Here is a 21,891-nt window from a genome sequence, read left to right as displayed (position 1 = left end):
TGAGAAGACCGCCCGTGTTTCAAAATGGCGATTCAGAAGAAGGTGAGTTCCAGCGTGTTTTGTCTTGGTGGCTATCTGTACTAATTGGCTCCTAGCACGGAAAAGGTCGTTTGGATAAATGGTATCGCCTGGCCAAGGAGAAGGGCTACCGTGCTCGTGCTGCGTTCAAGTTGATCCAGTTGAACAAGAAGTATGGATTCCTTGAGAAGAGTAAGGTCTTGATCGATCTTTGTGCTGCACCAGGTGTAAGTGTCTCCTGCTCGATTCAATTGATTGGAGGCGGCCTCATATCTAACAAATATCAAAGTCGTGGTGTCAAGTGGCTGCGGAATGCATGCCTGCACAGAGTATCATTATCGGTGTCGATCTTGCTCCCATCAAACCTATTCCGCGAGTCATCTCTTTCCAAAGCGACATCACCACCGAGAAGTGTCGTTCTACGATTCGAGGGCATCTGAAACACTGGAAGGCAGACACCGTTCTTCACGACGGTGCGCCCAACGTTGGTACTGCTTGGGTTCAGGATGCTTTCTCCCAGGCCGAGCTTGTGTTGCAGTCGTTGAAGTTGGCTACGGAGTTCCTGTGTGAGGGCGGAAACTTTGTCACCAAGGTTTTCCGCTCTAAGGATTACAACCCTCTGCTGTGGGTTTTCAAACAGCTGTTCCAGTCGGTTGAGGCGACCAAGCCTCCTTCCTCGCGTAACGTTTCCGCCGAAATTTTCGTCGTCTGCCGTGGCTTCAAGGCACCCAAGCACATCGACCCGAAATTCCTTGACCCCAAGCATGTCTTCGCCGAATTGCAAGATGCGACTCCCAACCACGAAGCCAAGGTTTTCAACCCAGAGAAGAAGAAGCGAAAGCGTGAGGGTTACGAGGAGGGAGATTACACTCAGCACAAGGAGATTCCGGTCACCGAGTTCATCAATACCACCGACCCCATTGCGATCTTGGGTGGCTACAACAAACTGAGCTTCGATCAGCCAATAGGAGGAGATCTTGCCATGTCTACATTGAACCGACTCGAGGAAACTACCGACGAAATCCGAACTTGCTGTGAGGATCTCAAGATCCTCGGTAAGAAAGAATTCCGCAACTTGCTTCGATGGCGTTTGAGGGTGCGAGAGAAGTTTGGCCTGAGTGTCAAGAAGAAGCAGCAGGAGGATGGTGAGGGTGAGGAAGTGGCTGAGGTCGCCCCGATGGACGAGGAGTTGGCGATCCAGGAACAGCTCATGCGCATGCGCGAGAAGGAGACCGCTCGTAGCAAGAAAGAACGACGCAAGGAGAACGAGAAGAAGCGCAAAGAGATTGTCCGATTGCAGATGCACATGACCACGCCGATGGATATCGGCATGGAGCAAATTGGACCCGGAGGAGAAGACTCCACCTTCTCTCTCAAGCGCGTGGACCGAATGGGTGCCAGAGATGCTGTGGTTAATGCCCGCAATGTTCCCGTTGAGAGCGAAAGTGAGGATGAGTCCGAATCAGATGAGGATAGCGACGATGACGGCGACCGTCTAGAACGTGAACTCGACGGCATGTACGAAATGTACCAAGAGCGCATGGAGGATAGGGACTCGAAATTGCGCGCCAAGAAGGCTCGCAAGGATTACGAGGCTGACGAATGGGAGGGCTTCTCCGAGGACAATAAGAGCGACAACGAGGAGGAGGAGGATGAAGAAGATGACTCCGATGCGGAGCTCTCTGGGGATGCTGTGCCCAAGTCCGGCAGCCTCTCAAACCATGCTTCTATGTTCTTTGATCAGGATCTCTTCCAAGGCATAGGAGAGGAGGAGGAGGAGGACGAAGAGTCAGAGGAGGAAGATGATGATGACGACGAGGAGGAAGAGGAGGAAGATGAGGAAGAGTTAGAGGAAGAAGATTGTGAGATCGAAGAGGAAGATGTTCCCGCCCCTACCTCCAAGTCCAAGACCAAGAAGGAGCCCAAGAAGGAACCCAAGAAGGAACCCAAGAAGAAGCAAGAATCCGAATGGATTGACTCCGACGAGGAGATCGAGGAGCCCGAGGATCCACGCAAGGCTAATGGCCAGCTGGGTAAGTCTCTCTCTGCAGGTTTTAAAAGCATGTACCCCTGTTTCTAACATTACGTTACAGACATCGATATCATCACTGCTGAGGCTATGGCCCTTGCGCAGGCGATGGCTTCCGGCGAGAAAAAGTCCCAGGATGTGGTCGACGATGGCTGGCACCGCTATTCCTTCCGTGACGTCGACGGTTTGCCAGAGTGGTTCCTCGATGACGAGGGCAAGCACAGCAAGATCCAACGACCCATTACCAAGGCCGCGGCGGCCGCTATCAAGGAGAAGCTGCGCGCCATCAACGCCCGTCCTATCAAGAAGGTGATGGAGGCCAAGGGCCGTAAGAAGTTCAAGGCCGCTCAGAAGCTGGAGAAGCTGCGCAAGAAGTCTGCCCTATTGGCCGATGACGAGGCTCTGAGTGAGCGTGACAAGGCTCAGGCCATTTCGAAGCTGATGGGCAAGGCCACCAAGAAGAAGCCCAAGCAGCAAGTCAAGCTTGTCGTGGCCAGGGGTGCCAACCGTGGTATCTCTGGTCGTCCTCGTGGTGTGAAGGGCAAGTACAAGATTGTGGATTCGCGTATGAAGAAGGATATCCGGGCGCAAAAGCGACTGGCGAAGAAGAAGTCGTGATTTAATTTGTTCATAGTGTATAGATTAGACCAAATTTTTGGATGATACCCGAGTGCATAGGGGTTGAAGTATAGCAATGTATTGGAAAAATGCAAGCAATACCTGTTTAGGAATGTAGACATCCAGGCTTGACACGGTCACTAACCAACTCACCAATACAGTGGGTGATGAAGTCAGCTGACCGTGCAAGGGCGGGTTAAATATTTCTCTATTAAAAATCTGACGTTCTTCACGTCTGAGTATTTTGGAGATAGATGCAAAATCCTTTAGAAATTCTTTCCTTCTTTCGCAGAGAAACTTCACCTTGCCGTCCATGCGATGATCACAGTAGTCCACTGCGTATAACAGCTCCGCAACCCAGCATATATCCAAAAATCTCACAACACTTTCCCTTCCAGGACTTTATAAATGAGATGGGTGTAGAGGGCTCTGGAACTTACACACCAATGGTTGGTGATGGTCTGTACTATATGACTTGCAAATACTAACATACTCTCTTAGGGAAATGGTACCGCTTGTATCACCCTTGAGGGCGGATAAGTCCCCCTGACGATGAGTCGACATTGCGAACAATCAGACATCTATGCGACAAGCCCGACAACCTCGAAGGATGGGAAGCAGTCCCGTTCTCCAGCCCAATTCACTCGAATCTAGATTACATATACACTGTCGATATAGATGCAGGCACTTTCACGATCTCACAATGGAGTGAGCTTGACGGATTATTGGCACCTTCGGCAGTACAGATGGATCTCAGCAAGATCCATGAGATATCTAGCATAAGTTATCATATCATGCAGAAACCTCAACATATGTTGAGTGAATATATTTGTAAGAGAAACAAGGCACAGGCAAAGCAATTTGAGACGCTTGAAATCGACTTTGGCATCCCTACGCCCATGAACGAGCTGCAGGAGCGATTCTTTACCGACCTCGTTTTTATCTGGCGCTTTTATGTCGATGACCCTTCGACATGGAGATACAATTCTCCTATATTCAGGGTATTATGTGTTGCTTTCCTGCGTCTTGCAGCCTGGGATTTTGAGGTGTCTTCCAATTGCAACGTCGAGCTTCCGATCTCTTTCGCGTCCATTCCCCTTTGGAACTACCCTGACGCGGACGTCTATTGGTTTCATGGATATCTTGTTGTTTTACAGGATGAGCTTGAATCCATAGCCATGATAAACGGAGCCGTCTCAAAAGCTGAGTCATATATTGGCGACTCTCGGATCAGGTATGATGACGTTCGCCTAATTGTCATTTCACCACGTCATCTCGTTTTCGTGGAGCTTTCTCTCGAAATCGTTCTGGCCTCTAGGCGCCTAGTATTGCTTTCCAACTATTCAGCAACCCAATGTTCATCTGGGTTCCGCGCCCTAGCCCGGATTCTAACATCAAACTGCTGGAAGAAGCCTCGCGCCCACAGGGAGAAGTGGCCTGTCAACATGCCGCCTGAGATTGTTCAGATGATTCTTCATAAACTGGAACCGCGAGATGCCATAGTATTTTCGCAGGCATCCTTCGCTGCTGAGCAATGCTACTACGCTCCAGAATCCCAGTTCCAGAACATTGACGTGCGAAGTTTTAAGTCCTCTATACCTTGCTGCGGCAAGCGCACTGGACTGGAGACGCACGGTATTTGTTGTTCTGAATGCCATGCTTGGCAACACTTGGAATGTGTCGGTCTGGAAAACTATTCTTCCGACCATCGGTACGTTTGTATGGGCTGCCAGGGAAGAGCCTGTATGGTACTTGATCCTGGCGGGATAAAATAGGTTCAGCTGTCGGAAGATTAGGGAAGGATGTCAGGTTAGAGCCGAAGATCTTGTTAAATCACTTCAATTGCGACTCTCTAAACCTTCCCATTTACGACCAGAGCTACAATTCCTGGGAAATCTCGTCTCAGTTGCGCCTTCACTCATACAGTACACAGTCCTTTTCAACCACACCTTCTCTGGACTAGCTTATGGCTTGGAAGATAGTTCGTAACTCGCGGTCGTTAATAATTAAATTGCATTAAATGGGCTGGAAATTTGGCAAGGTTCCCACTCTATCCCAGATGTGAAACTGAATTTTATATATATCCCTTTAACACTCAATCCTCCTCTATCCCATGTCTACTTAATCCACTGAGACGTCTTTAATGGGCGGGCGGGATATCATTTTCTGCCATATGTGGAGGTCCTCATATTCTAGTTGTAAAATAAAGTACGAAAATAAAGTACTATAGTGTGCTTAGTTCCCAGGTGTAGTTTAGTCGAGAACTACTGTAAGGGCAGCGTTAGTAGATGCAGTAGTACAGTAGTAGTCCCGAGTACCGACGAGGCCGACGCCGGACCAGCACTAATTTGCCAAGACGAACCGTGACCCGCGGCGGTGGTTTCCCCGAGTGGCGCTGCTTATCGATTACCCTCTCGAGTCCATCCAACTCTTCTCTTTTCCTCTGCCACTACTCGACACTTCTCGTGCATTATTTGGGGCTTTTCTTCATTTATATACGGGCCTTCCCCACCCCTCATGTTCTTCGCGTGCATACATTAGCCGTTTCAGCATTCTTTTCTTGTCCATACCCGTCCCTCTCTATCTGCATTTTTACCCCCCCACGACCCTGATGGGCTTTTTCGACCACCTCCAGAAAGGAGGGGCTTTTTCGCTACAGGCGAAGAAGACTCAGGTTCGCAAGGTCGTTCAAACGAAACCGGCTGCCCCAACAAGACCTCCCGCACAAACTCCCGATTCACGATCTCCTCGAGTCCAGTCCTCGTCAGAACGGAGCCGCAAGACGCACGCGCTCAAAGCCCGATCGGTTTCGAGTGATGTCGACGCCCGCCTCTCCAAGCGGCTGACAACCCCCAGTCGCACACGGAAACGACCGACTCCTGAGACGCGGCTCTCTAGCGACGACGACGACGATGTCAGTGACAGTGATACTTCCTTCGAGGTGCGCAAGCGCGCTCGCACAAGCGCCAGCGCGGAGCCCGATCCAGAGCGGCGTATTCGTTCCGTAAAGGCCTTTTCAGATGAAGGAAGCCGGCCTTTCAAAATGGTACACGCTGCCGACATTACATCTGGTCAGAAGGCTGGTAAATTCAAGCCGGCCTTTGGCGCAGCGAGCAAGCCGAAGGAAATTCTTCTACAGTATCCCAGTGCTTCACAAAAAGAAAGGTACGTGTACTAGGTGATTAGCTTGGTAGTAAAGAGACTGACCGTTTCGACCGCTCGAGCAGATTCGACTCCATGGTACCCAAAGACAACGATGATTTCCGGCCCATCGACGATATTGTCCAAGTGATCGAGACTGTGGTCGACAATTACATCCCGAGCGAAGAGGCCGAAGAATTTCTTGACGAAACTACTGGCATCAGGCGGAGGCTGCGCCGGGCGTTGGCCGTGACGTCGGAGACACAGTTCCGTGAGGCTGTGGATGATTATAACATGGCGGTCGAGCGGTTGAGGCTTAGCGGAAGCCTCACGAAGACTTTGGATGCGACTCAGCGTATTAATCTACCATGGGTAGAGCGAATTCTCAACCAGACCTATGCCCGCACGGTATCCCCTCGAGTTGAGTCTTTGCGGCAATACGAGAATGGCACGGATAACGTCTATGGTGAACTTCTCCCTCGATTCATCAGCAACATCTTCAAGGAAACGAAGTTGAAGTCGGGTCAAGTGTTTGTCGACCTTGGCTCCGGTGTTGGCAACGTTGTCCTGCAAGCCGCACTTGAAATCGGCTGTGAGAGTTGGGGTTGTGAGATGATGGCCAATGCATGTGATTTGGCCGAGTTGCAACAGGCCGAGTTCAAGGCCCGTTGCCGACTTTGGGGAATCGCACCTGGCAAGACACATCTTGTTCGAGGCGACTTCCTCGAGCAGGAGAGCATCGTCAATGTGCTGAAGCGGGCCGACGTGGTGCTTATCAATAACCAGGCATTTACGCCTCAGCTCAACAATGAGTTGATCAACCATTTCCTCGATATGAAGGAGGGATGCAAGATCGTCTCACTGAAGTCTTTTGTCCCTGCCGGCCACAAGATTCAGTCTCGTAACCTTAACTCTCCTATCAACCTCCTGAAAGTCCAGCAAAAGAACTATTGGTCTAATAGCGTTAGCTGGACCGACGTTGGAGGCACATACTTTATTGCCACCAAGGATAGTTCACGCTTGAAGGCTTTCATGGACGACTCTTTTTGAATGACGAGGCAGCACTCAACGTGCTCGTCTCGTAGACTCACGATTCTGGACACCTGAACACTTGTTTATAAATTGTGCTTTGGTTCCGTCCTGTACATTATCTTCTTTTCTCTTGGATATATCCCTTGGTTCATTGCATGATACCAATTCAAGTTGTACAAAGATGTTCTTACAACCTATGTTACGATAGTAGATAGCCCCTTTTCAGTTATTCCGATTCAATGTACATCTATTCGCAGCAGTCTAGGGTATTGGAAAACAAAGATCCGTGTCAATTCGGGTTCCTGCCTAGTGGCTGGCCGAGTTTAGGAGAATTTGGATGCATCGTTCATGGCGTCGGCTTCTTGGCCCATCCTGGCCATCCACCGGTCAACAAGTTCTTTGTTCTCTTGCTGAAGCTCTTTTGACCTCTTCTCAGCCATATTGAACTCGAGATTGAGGGATGCCAACTCAGCTTGGAAATCCTGTAAAGTCCGAGTTAGGATGTGTCTTTCTCCACCTCGCGTAGAGGCAAATAGCCTGCCCCGACTATGCCATGAGATCAAATCACTTACTTCCAATAGCTTCGTTTTCTCTCGCAGCTCCTCGTCTCTATCTTTCAGACGTTTGCCCAGAATGCCCCTCTCGCTTTCCAAGGTATCGAGTCGCCGGCCATCTCGCTGGCTTTTCTTAAGCAGCTTGTCAAGCTCTACGTTCAGCCGGTTCAACTGGTCTTGCAATTCAGTTCGGGACCGTTGGGCCTCGGACAAATCTGCTCGAGTGATCTTCAGTAGCTCTGCCAGAGAAGGACCCGGCTCCGATGAAGGCTGTCTCTTCGGCACCGTCCCAGCTGCGGATGAAACAGGTTGTTGAGATTCACTAACGACCGAGGACCTCCTGCCAGCTGCGGGATTGGTGCCCGAATCTATAGGAATTGCCAGCTGGGCAGAGCGATCTGCGAGGCGGGTAACTACAGTTGTAGACAATATGTCAGTAACAAAAACGGCTATACGGGAACCTTCGCAGCCAGGCACGAACAGGCATCGTAGAGTTCAACGTTAGCCTTTTCCCTTTGATCCCGGACTGCCAGCGCAGCCAGATACTCCTCTCTCCAGTGGGGCATCGACCCGAGAGGTGAGGGGGGAGGCGATCGATGGATCAGGGACTTGAGGAATGTTGTCGGGGCACGATGATGTCGGAGCTTCGACTATCTTCGTTATCAGCACAGCCCACCGCCCACCGCCCCCTCTCCACCGCCCGAGGATCATGCATCATTAGATCCCGCTGCAACCCAACTCCAACTCCAACTCTCCTCACAACTCCCTTTTCCCCTTTCACTTGCCCCCTGCAGGCTTTTCCTATAGCTCAAATCTCTACCTACGGACCATTCCTCTGTGACCTGTCTCCATTCTACTCCGGAGTCCCTGAATACAGACCGCTACCATGGCGTCACGGAAGAAGGTTCTCCTCAAGGTACGATCTCCGCAGCAGCTCCGCGTGACCCCCAAATGCTCTTTCGAGGTCGGCACCAAACTAACACAATAATTTTTTACTATAGGTGATCATCCTTGGTGATAGCGGTGTTGGAAAAACAAGCTTGATGAACCAATATGTGCGTTCTTTCCCGACTCCCCAATGCCGCCGTTGGCGCCGAGCCACCCTCAGGGCCATCCGCAGCAGCACCGCTAATATAACGATTACCGCTGTGTATAGGTCAACAAGAAGTTCAGTGGAAGCTACAAGGCGACTATTGGTGCCGACTTCCTCACCAAGGAGGTCCTTGTCGATGACCGGTTGGTGACGATGCAGGTATGGACCTTCGAGGCGCCCGTAAAGTCAGCTCTGTTGGAGCTTAACGTTAACTAATTTTGCACAGATTTGGGATACCGCCGGTCAGGAACGATTCCAGTCCTTGGGTGTCGCATTCTACCGAGGCGCCGATTGCTGTGTGTTGGTCTACGACGTGAATAACTCAAAGAGTTTCGAGGCGCTGGACAGCTGGCGGGATGAGTTTTTGATTCAGGCTAGCCCGCGTGACCCTGAGAGCTTCCCATTTGTGAGTACACCAAGCGCCTGGCCCGTCAGCGAGGAGCAATTCGCTGTCCTCGTGAGATTCGTATGGGAGCGTCCAATGCTAACAGCTCGAAACAGGTGGTCATAGGCAACAAGATTGATGTGGAGGAGAACAAGCGCATGATCTCTTCGAAACGGGCCATGACATTCTGCCAGTCCAAGGGCAATATCCCGTACTTTGAGACCAGCGCCAAGGAGGCTCTTAACGTGGAGCAGGCATTCGAGGGTAAGTTTTGACATGTATGCGATCATCTTAGGTTCAATTTGACTGACTTTATCTGTCCCTAGTTATCGCCCGCAGTGCCCTCGCCCAGGAAGAGGCCGAGGAGTTCAGTGGAGAATTCAGTGACCCGATCAACATCCATCTGGACAATGAGCGCGATGGCTGTGCCTGTTAATACCCTTACCTATACTCCCATGACGTTTTGAGCGACTGTTCCTCTGGTTTTCTCCTGTCTCCTTTTTTTCCTCCTTTCCAACATACTCTGCTTGGTGGTTTTCTTTTCTTGTTGGGTGTTCCTGCCTGTAGAGAAGGCCCTTGATTTCTGGCTCAGTGGATTTGTTTCCTGTAGATGTTCTCAGTGCGATTTGATTTGTTGATTAGGGCAGCCATTAATCTCAGATTTCGATCTCTACCTAAATACTGCTGGTTGTAACTTATTTCAGGGTCTTCGGTGGTAGCGCAGTTTCACATATAAGAGCGCAAACAAACGTTGTGTCAGAACATCAATCTAATATTCGTGACCAGCTCCCAAGTCCTGTCTTATTGGAGAGATGAATCTGAAACTCAACTAACAGAGAATGTGACCTGCGTAGGGTGTTATCAAGCCCTCGTGATGAACTGATGAACCCACTCCGGTCACGGACTCCGGGCAAGGGTCCCGCCCCCATGAAGAACGGCCATTTCTTATCGCCGATCCTCGTCCGCACAGTGCTTGGCAACCCATCCCTCCTGGCTCACCCTCCTGCCGGACAGGAAGTCGTTCCTTTACGAATTTCAGAGGACCCTTGCCTCTAGACACTTCGCGCCATATCACTGCGCTTCAGATGTCCGGAAACCGCATTTCTTACACGACCTGGCGGGACCACTGTGCCGCGATCTGACCAACTCGCGCCGCACTCCTCACTTGGCCCTCGTGCCTCCCAATAAACAACGTCTAGCCTGTGAATATGGCGACGTCGACCGATGGACCCGGTCCGAAGGTGCTTGGCGTAGCCAGGCGAACCTTCGGCATGGCCCTGCTACTGCTAGTGGTGGTGCTGTGGACGGCGTCAAATTTCCTGGGAAGCGTACGTTCGCAATTCCTCCCCGGTGCTGATGAGGCGCCCATCGTCCTTTATAACGGAGGCATATATTCTGACACTTGAACACTAAATAGACCATCTTCGCCGATAAAACCTATCCCAAGCCCTTCTTCGTGACCTACATCAATACTTCGCTCTTTACTCTCCCGCTCTTCAGCACGCTTATCACGCGGACGTGGGGACTATGGCGCAACAAGAAGTTGTCCCAGGTCCACTCATTCCGGAGCTGGTTGCGACACCTGGACTCGGAGGATCCCAAGCACGAGGAGCAGAGTATGTTGCGCTCTGAGTCATTTGACGATGATACTGGGCGTGATCATGAAATCGAGAGCTCGCAATATTCGCGGTCGAAATCGGATGATGAAAATTCGAAGTTGGGGCTGAGAGCGACGGCTAAGCTTAGCTTAGAGTTTTGTCTTCTATGGGTATGGTTTATTGCTATATTGGGAAGTGACACATAGCTAACTTGGTATAACTAGTTTGTTGTATGTCACCATTTGTGATACCATCGGGTCCCGTTTGATTCGAAGGTTGAGATGAACTAACTTTGGTCTGAATAGGCAAATTATTTTGCCATGGCATGTCTTCAATTCACGACGGTTGGAAGCACTACTATTTTGACTTCTACCAGTGGTAAGACTTTACAAATGCCGTGGAGTCAACGACTGTTGCTTTTTGCAGTACTAATGAACATCTAGGTGTTTGGACACTCGTCTTCGGTGCCATGATTGGAGTAGAGAGATTTACCCTTCGAAAATTCCTTGGAGTTGTTGCTTCGCTGATAGGAATCATCCTCATCTCACGCGTTGATCTCTCGAACCCAGACGCAGGTGATGCCACATCCGCCGATAATGGGGGAAGTTCTTTCCCCCACAAAACCCCCACTGAGATCGCCATCGGGGATGCCATGGCTGCATTCAGCTCAATCATGTATGGTGTGTACACCATCGTCATGAAGAAACAAGTGGGCGACGAGTCGCGAGTGAACATGCCATTATTCTTTGGATTGGTTGGCTTCTTCAACCTTGTTCTCTTGTGGCCTGGATTTTTTGTCCTCCACTGGACTGGGGTGGAGACATTTTCACTGCCAGATACGCGGCGAGTGTGGACTATTATCCTGGTATGGCAGTTCCTCCTTGATCCCACCGCGTTCGATTTCATGCGATCGCTATCCTCCTTCTACCCATAAGATTGTGTGACTGACTCTACCCATTTTAGGTCAACTCGCTCTCGTCGTTTATCTCTGATATTGCATGGGCTTATGCCATGCTCCTTACCACTCCCCTCGTAGTAACGGTCGGTCTCAGTCTAACCATCCCTCTGTCCTTAGTCGGACAGATGTTCCTGCAATCCCAGTATGCATCTCCGGTATACTGGCTAGGTGCTGCGATTGTATTCCTGTCATTCTTGGTCGTCAACCACGAAAGCAAGACCCAAGAAGAGGATAGCATCTCTGGAGAGACGAGTAGACCGTCATCGGGGAGTATGATACCATCCCCCGCGAAGAAGAAATGCGATAGATTTTGTGAGGGATGTCATCATTATGGGAGCTTTTTTTTTGCACGACTCTCGGCTTCTCAAGATCATGGTGTTGTTGATATCATTGTTTGCATTTTCGTTTCTGTTCAGTCCTGCCTCGCACGACTCATAGACTCTTTCCTATTCTGACGCAAGCGATAACATTTCTCGACGCGTGCATATGACATAGTGTACCTATTTATCTAGAAATGTTAGAAATCCAACAATACCTCGCAATCCAGCTCCGCCTCGGTACTTATGTTTGTATTGCATTGCGGTTGGTTGCCTTTACCCAGAGCACAGTGGAGAGCACAGCTAGGCTTTTAATCCCTGCACTGACCACTCGTTCGAGAGGCGGTGCGGAGGCGCCAACCAGGGCCGTCCAACGATAGTGAAGCGAACAGCCTCAACTAACGGAAGCGCTAATGCACACCTTGAATCTGGGCTTGACGTGTCAGCATCTCAGGCGCTGGGCTCGCTAGGCTGATTTTGAGGCTCACCCCAGTATTCGTTCATTGTATAAAATGAGGGGCAAGACGAGCTGTGGACTTGGCGTTTGCAACCATAACATTTCTATTCGAATTTCTGCTCAAGTTATAATCCAAATTTCTAATTCAATTAGGATTGCCATGATGGTCGGCTTATACGAGTTTAAGTCGAGATATGAGGCTGTCAAGGCTGTTGAGACGGACAAGGATAAGATTATTGAGGTTTGAACTTGGTCACCCTCATATATGGAAGAATAATAATCCACTAATTGAAGATTATTGGGATTATGCTTAGGACTTGATGGAAGAAGTCAAACGCCTGCAAGAGGCTCTCGATGACGAGAGAGAAGAAATGGACAACCAGCGAATGCTTGTTCAAGCCATCAAGTCGAATTCTAAGAGGTATCAATGTGAGATAGCGGAGATGAAACGTATCCAAGTACGACCTTAAACTATATTTACTTTATTTTGATTTATAGGTCGCTGACTTGATCTTTCGAAGGCGAAACTCAGTTTTGTATCAGTGCTCGTGGACGGTGATGGTATGAACGTGAGTCTAGAATCTTTCATATCCTCCTGTAGGTATACCTATATATCTATTCACAGATTATTTACTTGACCACATAGTTCAATGATGAATTCATCCAAGATGGACAAAAAGGAGGACGCTCCGCTGCCCGACTGCTTATTCAGAAAGTTGAACGCTACATCCAAGATGTCCATCACAATGAAACCTCGAATGTTCAGTATAAAATCCGTGTCTATGCGAATGTCCGCGGACTAGCGAGGACGTACCGTGATAACAATATTATATCTGAAGAAGCCATCTTCGGGTCTTTCATCCAGGGATTCAATATGGAAGATGTACTGTGTGATTTCGTGGACGCAGGAGATGGGAAGGAATGTTCTGATGTTAAGATTCGAGGTAAATTAAATCACCTTCTGATCCAGCAGGCAAGAAGTAAACTAGAGGAAGATCCAAATGCTGACTCGATTCGCATAGCCCAATTCGAGCAAGACATCATCGACGTACACTGTCTACACACTATGTTTTGCGCATCGGCGGACAATGGCTACGCCCGTGTCCTAGGACCGCATCGCAACACGAAAAACCAAATAAGTCTAGTCGAAGGACCGCCCTTCGCACGCGAGATTAAAGAACTCACATCCTCATTCCAAACAACCTCCTTCCCCGAGGTCTTCCGTGCACAAAAACTAAGTAAACATATCTCGATCCATAGCATAAACCCCACACTCACGAAGCATAGTCACAGGCACAGGCACAGGCACTCCCATCTCAAACTACGCCTCAATAGTACGAACCTCCACCTCTCGCTCCCAAGACAATACTTCTCCCTCCTCGTCTTTTTCTCCATTCTCCTCCCCAACAACACCCTCGGGCCCAAACACAAAATACAAAACCAAACTAGCCGTAGGCAAAAACATCCACGGCCAACGGGTAGACACACCAATCCACTTCTCAACACGGGCAAACATAGAGACTCTCAAACAGCAGAAATTCTGCAACCAGTATCATATCCTGGGCTCATGTTCGTATGGCGAGGGATGTACGCATAAGCATAATCGACGGTTGGTCGACCAGGATGCCATTGATTTGATGTATATTGCCAGGTTTAGCGTATGTAGTCGGGGGTTGCAGTGTGAGGATGAGAGTTGTACGAGTGGGCATCGGTGTATACAGAGGAATTGTACTGGGGCGGCGAATGGGTGTAAGTTTGGGGAGGAGATGCATGGGGTTGATACGAAGATTGTGACTTTTGTTTGAGTTTAGTCGGGGATGGGAGGGGACTAGAGTAGTAGTTGATATGGGGTATTGGTAGGATTATTTGTTAGTTAGTTTACTGTTTATAAGAGGTTATGGGAGAATGGCAGGACTTAAATTACATCTTGTGAAGACGAGCGTCTCTAACATACGGTGGACGATAGACTGAAAGATGATACACGGGGGATATAGTGAAATAGATTGAGAATCCATGCGGGATTTAGCTGGAGCATATATAACCGAGATATTATCTCTGAATTCAGATATCTGAATTGTCACTGTCGAAAGATTTATTACAATTCATGTATAGTCAAGACATATAATGAACATCAAATGAAGCGCTCGTGCCAGGATCCATACCCCATTAAACTAATCAGACAACCTGTCCAAATATATGAGTAGGCTCGTACAAAAGAGACTGAAGAAAGAAGGTAAGAATCTTGCCCATCAACAGGGCAAGATTGTTAGAAAGGATTAAACGCCTGCACGCTCCTTGAAGAAACTCCGGCTTTTCACCTACCGGTGCGCAGATCATGGATGAGAAAACGAAAACCCTGGGTATATACGGAGTGGGATGTAGAAAGGAAATATGTAACGAAAGAGGTAGGATGGGGGCCAACGGTGAGAACGGATGGAAAGAAAGAGGAGCAGAAGGATGGCCATGGGGAGAAATATGACACAGGAGCAGTGAGCTTTTCGCGGTTCCAATTACACCGCGGACGGCCCAGCCTCGAGCTTCTTACGGGCAAGAATACTCTTCAACGAGCCTAGCCATCGCGCAAGGGACTCTTCATCCGGAGCACAAAGGCGATACGTTTTCTCCTCGGCAATGATCTGCATGCAAAAAGTCTTGGACCGTGACATGGGGTCCACCTCCGCCGCATCGATCACCTGGGACATGGAGATGATCTTGATGGCCGAATATTCCTGGTCATCCTTGTAGAAAGCCAGACTCTTCGGCCGCAAGACCACCCACAGCCGTTTCCACTGACGCACCGTGCCCTTGATCCGGAGCCCCTGTAGATAGCCTTGGCAAACCACTCGCTCCGGGTCCCGTAGGATTGCCAGATCGGACGGACGGCTCGTATCTCGCGGCAGGGACATGGGTTTGTCCTCTGGTGCCGAGAGAGACAGGGTGTGAATTGATGGCATTGACCGCAGACGGCTGTTTCGAGTCGGAGGGCCCCCATTATCCGAGAGCTCTGAGTAGGAGGTGATCTCGTTGCCCGAGTAATCCTGTGTGTAAGGGGGTTTGCGGGCGCGGGCGCTTGTTGACAATCGATGGCCGAATTCGGGGGAGCTAGCTCGGCCTGCCCCAGCGCTGGCACCCTCGAAATCAGAATGTTCGGTGGTATCCTCGATCAATTGTTTCTGGATAGCGGGTGGTTCTCGTTTCCTGGATAGAGCGAGAAAGGCGGCTTCGTCTTCGTCGGCGGGAGTTTCGCCGCGGATGCGATTAATCCAGTCTTCGGCATCGCGTTCCGACAGGGCTTCGAAACGGTAATTCTTGGAAGGGGTAAAGATGCCAAAGACGTGCTTGCGATTGGAGCGTGGGGACTTGACGGGAGCGACGGCCGTGACTTCGGAGAGGGAGATGGAGACGCGGAGACGGGTGGTTTCCTCGTCTTTGTAGACAGACAACAGATTCGGGCGTAGGACGAGGTAGGCGGGTTTCCACGAGGCTCGGAAGACGTGCTTGTGCTTGACGCGCCGGGAGACCCGACCGGTCTTCAGGACGCGATCGAATTCGAAGCTGCCATTCTCGTTGACGGGGGAGAAAGTGTCGACATTGATTTGGCCGTTGCGGGAGGGGGGCGGGCGGAGACGAGAGAGAGCATCAGGGACTGGGATGGCGGAGGATTTGGAGCTCTGCCCCTCCAGAGCCAAGGGACGAGCAAGTACTTGACTCATTAGGAGGAGAGCTTCATGTATCTGCAGAGAGAGGAGAAAGAATTGCAGAAGAGGAAAGTCCCTTGTTTCGAGATCACGGCGAAAATGAAAAGGGGGGAGAAGAAACCCCGCGGTGGTGCGGCCATGCAAGTTTTGGACGATCGTTTCCCATATACCCAGGGTCAAACCTCGGGCCCCCTTTGAACTTGTGGTGCAGATTGGGGTCTTCTGTTTTTTGAAGTCGTTAGTTGAGAGAGGATGTTTGATCCACAGTCAGAAGGTCTGATGTCAAAGCTAGCGCGGGTGCGAGTCATTCCTGGTAGTCCCGCAAATGATTTCCAGGGCGAGCATGACCGAGTCATTTTTTTTCCTCTTCTAAATAAAGTCAAAAGTATATATACTTTTGGGGGCGCACTTGTAAGTACCAGGCAGCACCAGTGATGATGACGAAATAAAGGTCAGATGGATTGATATTTGATACGGTGATATCATGTGGGAGCCTGTTGACTACTAGACTTAGAACTATACCATCGACTATATAACAACTCATAAAATGTGACTGCCTGCCTTCATTCCTCTCCCCTTTCAAGTAACCAGACACACGAACAGGGTCCAGACCGAGCCCTTCAGGCCACATCGCCCGTACGGAAAAACAAAAGTGGAGCTGTGAAATTGGCAGGACCCTCTTTTCTTGTACCGAAATACTTTACTCGACAATAACCATCGACTTGGAGATTCATCTATGATACAACTACTTAGTAGGCCAAGTTATCACGGAGATACGCTGCAGCTATGTAACTGCTATCAAAAGTCTTAACGATCAGTCTTGCCTTTTGCAGGAATTACCTCGCCAATCAGACCCCTTTAAACATTCAAGCTAACTTCGGGCGTAATGGGCCCTTGGACCCTCGATCGCCATGCACTAGTTCCAGAACGACGGTCGGGAGATAACCACGAGTCGTGTTCACTTAGGAGGATATTCGACATGGTCAGCAACATGCAACTCTCTTGGGATATTTGGCTATGGGAGAAATACACTTGATCATAGTCCACTATTACTACTACCACTACTGATATAGGAAAGTCCCTAGGACAGTCACCTAATAGATCGGATCGACTGGAAATCTTATTAACGCGTCAAATGGAAATGGAGTCATCAGCAAGACAAGCATCTCGGACCACCCAGCCAAGACTTTTTAGGGGGCGTAACATTAATCCCATCCGCTGCACAAAATCCTAGAGGTAAAATAGGAACGATAGTCGCGCCGTAGTGCATTGACCCTGGTAGCTGTTGGTATCACAGCACTACGCAGGGGCGCGGGCCAATAGACCCGGGCCGAATTGGAATATAGCAGGACTGCTATGGTTTGAATTAGACAGATCTAGAGTAATGAAAATGATAATAATATCTCAGCGAAAATTAAACCGATTAGACCGACAAACATCTATCTAGAACAATAACTATTTCTCGAATGTGGCCAATTGACCCTGACTCCCTGAGGCGATAACCAAAGATACGGAAACTAAAAAAAAAGCGACGGAAATAAATTACGCCAAATTACCACTGATTACCTGGCGGTACGCCTAAGTGGCGGATCCTCCAGGGGCAATTGGAGAGGAAATTTTATTAATTAGGCAAATGGCAACCAGCCAGGGACTATTGTAGATTACCGCGAGGTTCCATGAAAAAAACAACGAAACGGTGCGGGTGTGACACGGCAGTACGGCGGAAATCTAGAAAGACGGGAGAAGAGAAGAATAAAAAACCAAGTTTTGAAACGACTAAAACGACCAAAAGACCAGAACCAACACGCTTGCGCCTCCCTGGTCTTGGCACCACTTCCAATCCATCCCCATCCCCGACCCTGCCCCTACTCGACTCTATTCTCCTACTCTCCCCTCCTCCTTCTCTCTTCCCACCCCCCCCATCCATCTCCATCCATTCATGTCCTCCACCTCGCTTCTGTGGACCTCGTTGTGCACCACAGTTGTCCGCGTTGCTCCCGACGCCCTTCCCATCCGCCATCTCGGCCTCTGAGAAGGAAAGTTGGGGGAGGAAAGGAGGCATTCCTCCGGCCACTCGTTTTTTTGTCGACTGAGATCTCGATTGTCAACTCCCCATCTCGTCTAGACTCCACCGTCCGAGTCCGGTGTTCTCTTCGAGACCCTCTTCACTTGTCGTTATCGACTGCGACTTGACCCCGTTTCAAAACCCACAATTTCTCTCCCTCCCGCTGTCCCCTGATTTCGCCGCTGGGACACTCGACCACGATTCCTGGGCCTATTTCTCCGGGTCCGTTGATTTGACCATCGCGGGGTCTTCGACGCGTACCACTCCCCAATCGCACTCATGAGCTTCATTCAACGCATCACGAAACGGCTGCCCAGCGCGCCGAGCCTTCCTATCGACGATGCCCCCCGCGAGAAGGGCCGTAATCCCTCCCGGTTTGCCTTCTTCCGCAGGCGCATTCGATTGAAGGGCAATTCGTCGATTTCTATACCCCTGGGATTTGTTTTACTATTTCCATGCCTTGTAATTGTCTTCATCTTACTTTTATTCGTCCGACATCCTTCGTCTCCCGGGGGTATCCTAATTCCAGCGGGCACGCCGCCCTCTATCCGGTTCGTGTGGTCCTTTCTGATTGATGGAGAAACAAGGAGAAAAAAAACATGAGTTACTGACCATGGTTTGTCTTGGCCTGCAGAAAAATCAGCGAAAAGCATGACAAGGTCTTCGCGACTGGTTGTCTGCCCATCGACCAGGCCCGTATCGACAAGGAACCTCGCGCCAATGCCGCCTTTGTCGTTCTCGCGCGTAACAAGGAGTTGGAAGGTGTGATCCAGTCGCTCAAGTCGATTGAGCGCCACTTCAACCGCTGGTATCACTACCCTTACGTCTTCCTGAACGACGGTGACTTCGACGAGGACTTCCGGGCCACCGTCAAGAACTACACTAGCGCTGCCGTGGAATTCGGCAAGATTGACAACACCATGTGGGGTTTCCCCGACTGGGTTGACCACGAGGTCGCCAAGGAAGGTATCCGCAAACAGGGTGACGCTGCTATCATGTACGGTGGCATGGAGAGTTATCACCACATGTGTCGATTCTACTCGGGGTATGTGACACGCTTCGCCCCCAACAATATCAATAACCGGCTAATTTTACTAACTCAAATTAATAGACACTTCTACAAGCACCCCCTCCTGATGAAGTACGAGTGGTACTGGCGCTTGGAGCCGGAGATCAAGTACTTCTGTGATATCACATAGTAAGCATCACCTCTGCTATGGCAGGCGACCCAGTTGCTAACTTTGAATTTCCAGTGATCCCTTCATCAAGATGGCAGAGGCAAACAAGACCTACGGTTTCACTATTGCGGTTAAGGAGCTTCGCGAGACCGTTCCCAACATTTTCCGCTACGCGGCGGCTTACAAGCGCAAGAACAACCTCAAGTCCAAGGGCTTGTGGGAGATGTTCTTGGAGCGCCCCGCGGAGGAGGAGACCCCGGCTGAGCCCGAGAAGAAGCAGGAGAAGCTTCCCGACGAAATTCTCCTGACCGAACCCGGTGACAAGAACCTTGACGACATTGACCCCGAGGCTATGGAAGGCGAGAGCTACAACATGTGCCATTTCTGGAGTAACTTTGAAATTGCGCGCTTGGATTGGTTCCGCAGCAAGCCTTATGAGGATTTCTTCAACATGATGGACCGTAGCGGAGGATTCTGGAATGAACGAGTGAGTTGATCATGATTCACGGGCAGCCTTTTGTGGCCTCAAAACTGACTATCTCCTTTTAGTGGGGTGACGCTCCTATTCATTCCCTTGCCGCCGGTGCCCTTCTCTCCCCCAGCGACATCCATTACTTCCGTGACTTTGGATACCGGCACACCACCATCCAACATTGCCCGGCCAACGCCCCGGCTCGCCAATTGCCTCGGGAGCCGTACCTCGAAAGGACCACCGATGATGAGAAGAAGCGGATTGAAGAAGATGAGTACTGGGCCACTCCGGACCCGGTCAAGGAGAACGGCGTTGGCTGCCGCTGCCGTTGCGATACCGACATTGTGGATGTCGAAGGCAAGCAAGGCAGCTGTCTCGCTGAGTGGGTTGAGGTGGCTGGCGGCTGGGCCTCTCCATAAAGCCTTTCTCCACACATGAGTCCGCCGTTCCCTTGCATCGTTTCTCTCTACCTGATTCTCCATGCCTTTTTCTTTCAGCCTTGAGCATCACCTGGGATTTGTCTTTGCCCGGGCGGAGTTTTTCTGCTGAAATTCGCATGTTACGTTGAGGTTCCTTTTTCAGGCGGCGTTTAATGGATCTGACGGCTTGTTTTTTTATTTGGAAGATGGCATGATCATTTTCTCCATCATCCATGTTGACATATTCATCTAGCGTGCTGTCCGCGTCATTGGGATTGGCTGTGTGTTTCATTGTTTCCTCCACTTTCATTTGGGTTGGTCGACGAAGGGAGGCTCTTGTCAGATGCGTCTCGAGGCCGTCGACAACTGCAGGATTTCTGATTCCTTGTTCCCGACGGATATAAATACTCTCCTGGGATTTTCGGAATCCCATCATTGATCTTGTGTCTCTAATCTACTCCAAATTGGTGGCCTTGATCATTTCTGAGTGGCGCGGAGGCAAGCCCATGACCGCAATGGACACAACAGCCCAATCTCAGTCACTGTCAACACCTGTGAGGTGTATTAGGGGAAATGGGATTGCCGGGGAGAGCGGTGTCATAACATCCCTCCGTCTCTTGTTTTCCTGCCTTTTTTTATTTTCTTTTTTTTTCCAATTTCCTTACCCCTTTTATCTGTTACTACTACCACTCATCTTTCTTCCCGTTTCTTCCCCCAACTCCCCTAGTACTCGCCCCTTTGGTTGTCTTTTGCCTCCAGCATGCATTCATGAGATGTACATACGTTGTTCTCCTACCCCCTCTAAACCGTCCTTCTGAGCTCATGGCATGTAGTCATGAGCTTGTACCCCCTTTACCCCCCCTCGCATTGCCTGCAAACGTCGCAAATACTTGATTCGAGCATGGCTGTCTATAGAGTATGGAATAATCACCCGGTGAATTACGCGAAGAATGAGATCAGTATAATGCGTTTTTTTCTCTTTTGTTACATGCTAGATAGTAGAGTCCGTTCAAGATTTACAAAAGAGTGGATAATTACTCCGTATAGATCTTAGGATGGATCCACCAAGGATCACGATGATCACTCAATTCGTCCCACTCATAACTCTATCTATCATTTGTTTAGTATCACTCTCAATCCAATTACACCGTAAACCCAGCATTTTTGCCACGGTCCCAGTTAGGCCGTTCGGAAATCCACCGAGGTACCCCGATCGTATGAAATCAATGACGAAAAAGTACGCGTCCACGTAACAAAACTCGTATAGAAACACTTAATGAACAATTACCCTAGATCAAAGATTTATCCGAAACGAAGATCCCGGCTATTTGACATCATTAAGAGCAACGCAGTGACCAAGTCAGTACCGGCAGATTCTCGGCATAACCCCCTCACTAGCATGACGATCATGGTGAAAGATGACTACCAGAACCCTATCTCTGTCTCCATTTCCAATACTACAGTTGCTTCTGCTATCAACCTCACGCAGCGTGGGAGGAGAAGGTAACATCCATGAGGGGAAGGTGAAGAGGGGGTTTAAAGAGTGGGGGAAAGTGTTATATACTTGCCGATCAATAAACAAAACTCCCAAGCTTTACTCCCCCCCTCTCCATCGGCAATCAGACCTCTTCCCGCATCCCCACATTTAGCCCTATGCTTGTGCCGCTGTTTCTCGTGCTGGGTCTGGCTGCGGCCTTTAATAATGCTCCCGGCGTGGATATTTGGTGTGGGAAGGCATACCGTGCTACGTACGTGACCTCAATGACAAGTTAAGGGGGTGAAGAAGCTAAGCTAATTGGGTGTACAGAAATGCGTCCTTTGAACCGGGCGGTTGGCTAGAGCAGCCAGATCGGTCTGCC

The 21,891-nt window shown here is 49.9% G+C and overlaps 9 protein-coding genes across 9 annotated transcripts; 7 read left to right on the top strand and 2 right to left on the bottom strand.

The window, feature by feature from the left end:
• Nucleotides 1-24: 24 nt before the first annotated feature.
• Nucleotides 25-2,665, top strand: spb1 (rRNA methyltransferase spb1; the record flags this gene model as incomplete). Its single annotated transcript, XM_056699844.1, has 4 exons — nt 25-42; nt 96-245; nt 308-2,051; nt 2,112-2,665. 4 exons carry the CDS (start codon nt 25-27, stop codon nt 2,663-2,665), a joined length of 2,466 nt encoding a protein of 821 aa, XP_056555257.1.
• A 794-nt stretch (nt 2,666-3,459) lies between these two features.
• N7496_006914 (PHD finger domain-containing protein) lies at nt 3,460-4,440 on the top strand (the record flags this gene model as incomplete). Its single annotated transcript, XM_056699843.1, has 1 exon — nt 3,460-4,440. One exon carries the CDS (start codon nt 3,460-3,462, stop codon nt 4,438-4,440), a length of 981 nt encoding a protein of 326 aa, XP_056555256.1.
• Nucleotides 4,441-5,276: 836 nt separating this feature from the next.
• Nucleotides 5,277-6,856, top strand: dot1 (histone methyltransferase DOT1; the record flags this gene model as incomplete). The annotated part of the gene is made up of 2 exons (XM_056699842.1): nt 5,277-5,830; nt 5,893-6,856. 2 exons carry the CDS (start codon nt 5,277-5,279, stop codon nt 6,854-6,856), a joined length of 1,518 nt encoding a protein of 505 aa, XP_056555255.1.
• Nucleotides 6,857-7,161: 305 nt separating this feature from the next.
• On the bottom strand, nt 7,162-7,958 carry N7496_006912 (ATG16 family protein; the record flags this gene model as incomplete). Its single annotated transcript, XM_056699841.1, has 3 exons — nt 7,162-7,320; nt 7,411-7,805; nt 7,874-7,958. 3 exons carry the CDS (start codon nt 7,956-7,958, stop codon nt 7,162-7,164), a joined length of 639 nt encoding a protein of 212 aa, XP_056555254.1.
• Nucleotides 7,959-8,278: 320 nt separating this feature from the next.
• Nucleotides 8,279-9,306, top strand: rab7 (Rab family GTPase YPT7; the record flags this gene model as incomplete). Its single annotated transcript, XM_056699840.1, has 6 exons — nt 8,279-8,308; nt 8,394-8,447; nt 8,549-8,644; nt 8,712-8,942; nt 8,987-9,134; nt 9,197-9,306. 6 exons carry the CDS (start codon nt 8,279-8,281, stop codon nt 9,304-9,306), a joined length of 669 nt encoding a protein of 222 aa, XP_056555253.1.
• Nucleotides 9,307-10,078: 772 nt separating this feature from the next.
• Nucleotides 10,079-12,123, top strand: N7496_006910 (DMT family transporter; the record flags this gene model as incomplete). Its single annotated transcript, XM_056699839.1, has 6 exons — nt 10,079-10,198; nt 10,288-10,638; nt 10,774-10,846; nt 10,912-11,333; nt 11,432-11,696; nt 11,939-12,123. 6 exons carry the CDS (start codon nt 10,079-10,081, stop codon nt 12,121-12,123), a joined length of 1,416 nt encoding a protein of 471 aa, XP_056555252.1.
• Nucleotides 12,124-12,363: 240 nt separating this feature from the next.
• Nucleotides 12,364-13,184, top strand: N7496_006909 (CCCH zinc finger DNA binding protein; the record flags this gene model as incomplete). Its single annotated transcript, XM_056699838.1, has 4 exons — nt 12,364-12,441; nt 12,515-12,658; nt 12,847-13,144; nt 13,171-13,184. 4 exons carry the CDS (start codon nt 12,364-12,366, stop codon nt 13,182-13,184), a joined length of 534 nt encoding a protein of 177 aa, XP_056555251.1.
• A 1,526-nt stretch (nt 13,185-14,710) lies between these two features.
• N7496_006908 (PH domain-containing protein) lies at nt 14,711-15,913 on the bottom strand (the record flags this gene model as incomplete). The annotated part of the gene is made up of 1 exon (XM_056699837.1): nt 14,711-15,913. The coding sequence occupies one exon, from the start codon at nt 15,911-15,913 to the stop codon at nt 14,711-14,713; it is 1,203 nt and encodes a 400-aa protein (XP_056555250.1).
• Nucleotides 15,914-18,242: 2,329 nt separating this feature from the next.
• Nucleotides 18,243-20,032, top strand: N7496_006907 (glycosyltransferase family 15 protein; the record flags this gene model as incomplete). The annotated part of the gene is made up of 5 exons (XM_056699836.1): nt 18,243-18,514; nt 18,598-19,008; nt 19,075-19,161; nt 19,217-19,628; nt 19,691-20,032. The coding sequence occupies 5 exons, from the start codon at nt 18,243-18,245 to the stop codon at nt 20,030-20,032; spliced, it is 1,524 nt and encodes a 507-aa protein (XP_056555249.1).
• Between the last annotated feature and the right edge of the window lie 1,859 nt (nt 20,033-21,891).

Source organism: Penicillium cataractarum (genome assembly GCF_028827025.1).
Source record: "Penicillium cataractarum strain IBT 29864 chromosome Unknown utg000005l, whole genome shotgun sequence".
Lineage (NCBI taxonomy): Eukaryota > Fungi > Ascomycota > Eurotiomycetes > Eurotiales > Aspergillaceae > Penicillium > Penicillium cataractarum.
Note: the sequence above shows the minus strand (reverse complement) of the source record. Positions and strands in the feature narration are given on the sequence as shown.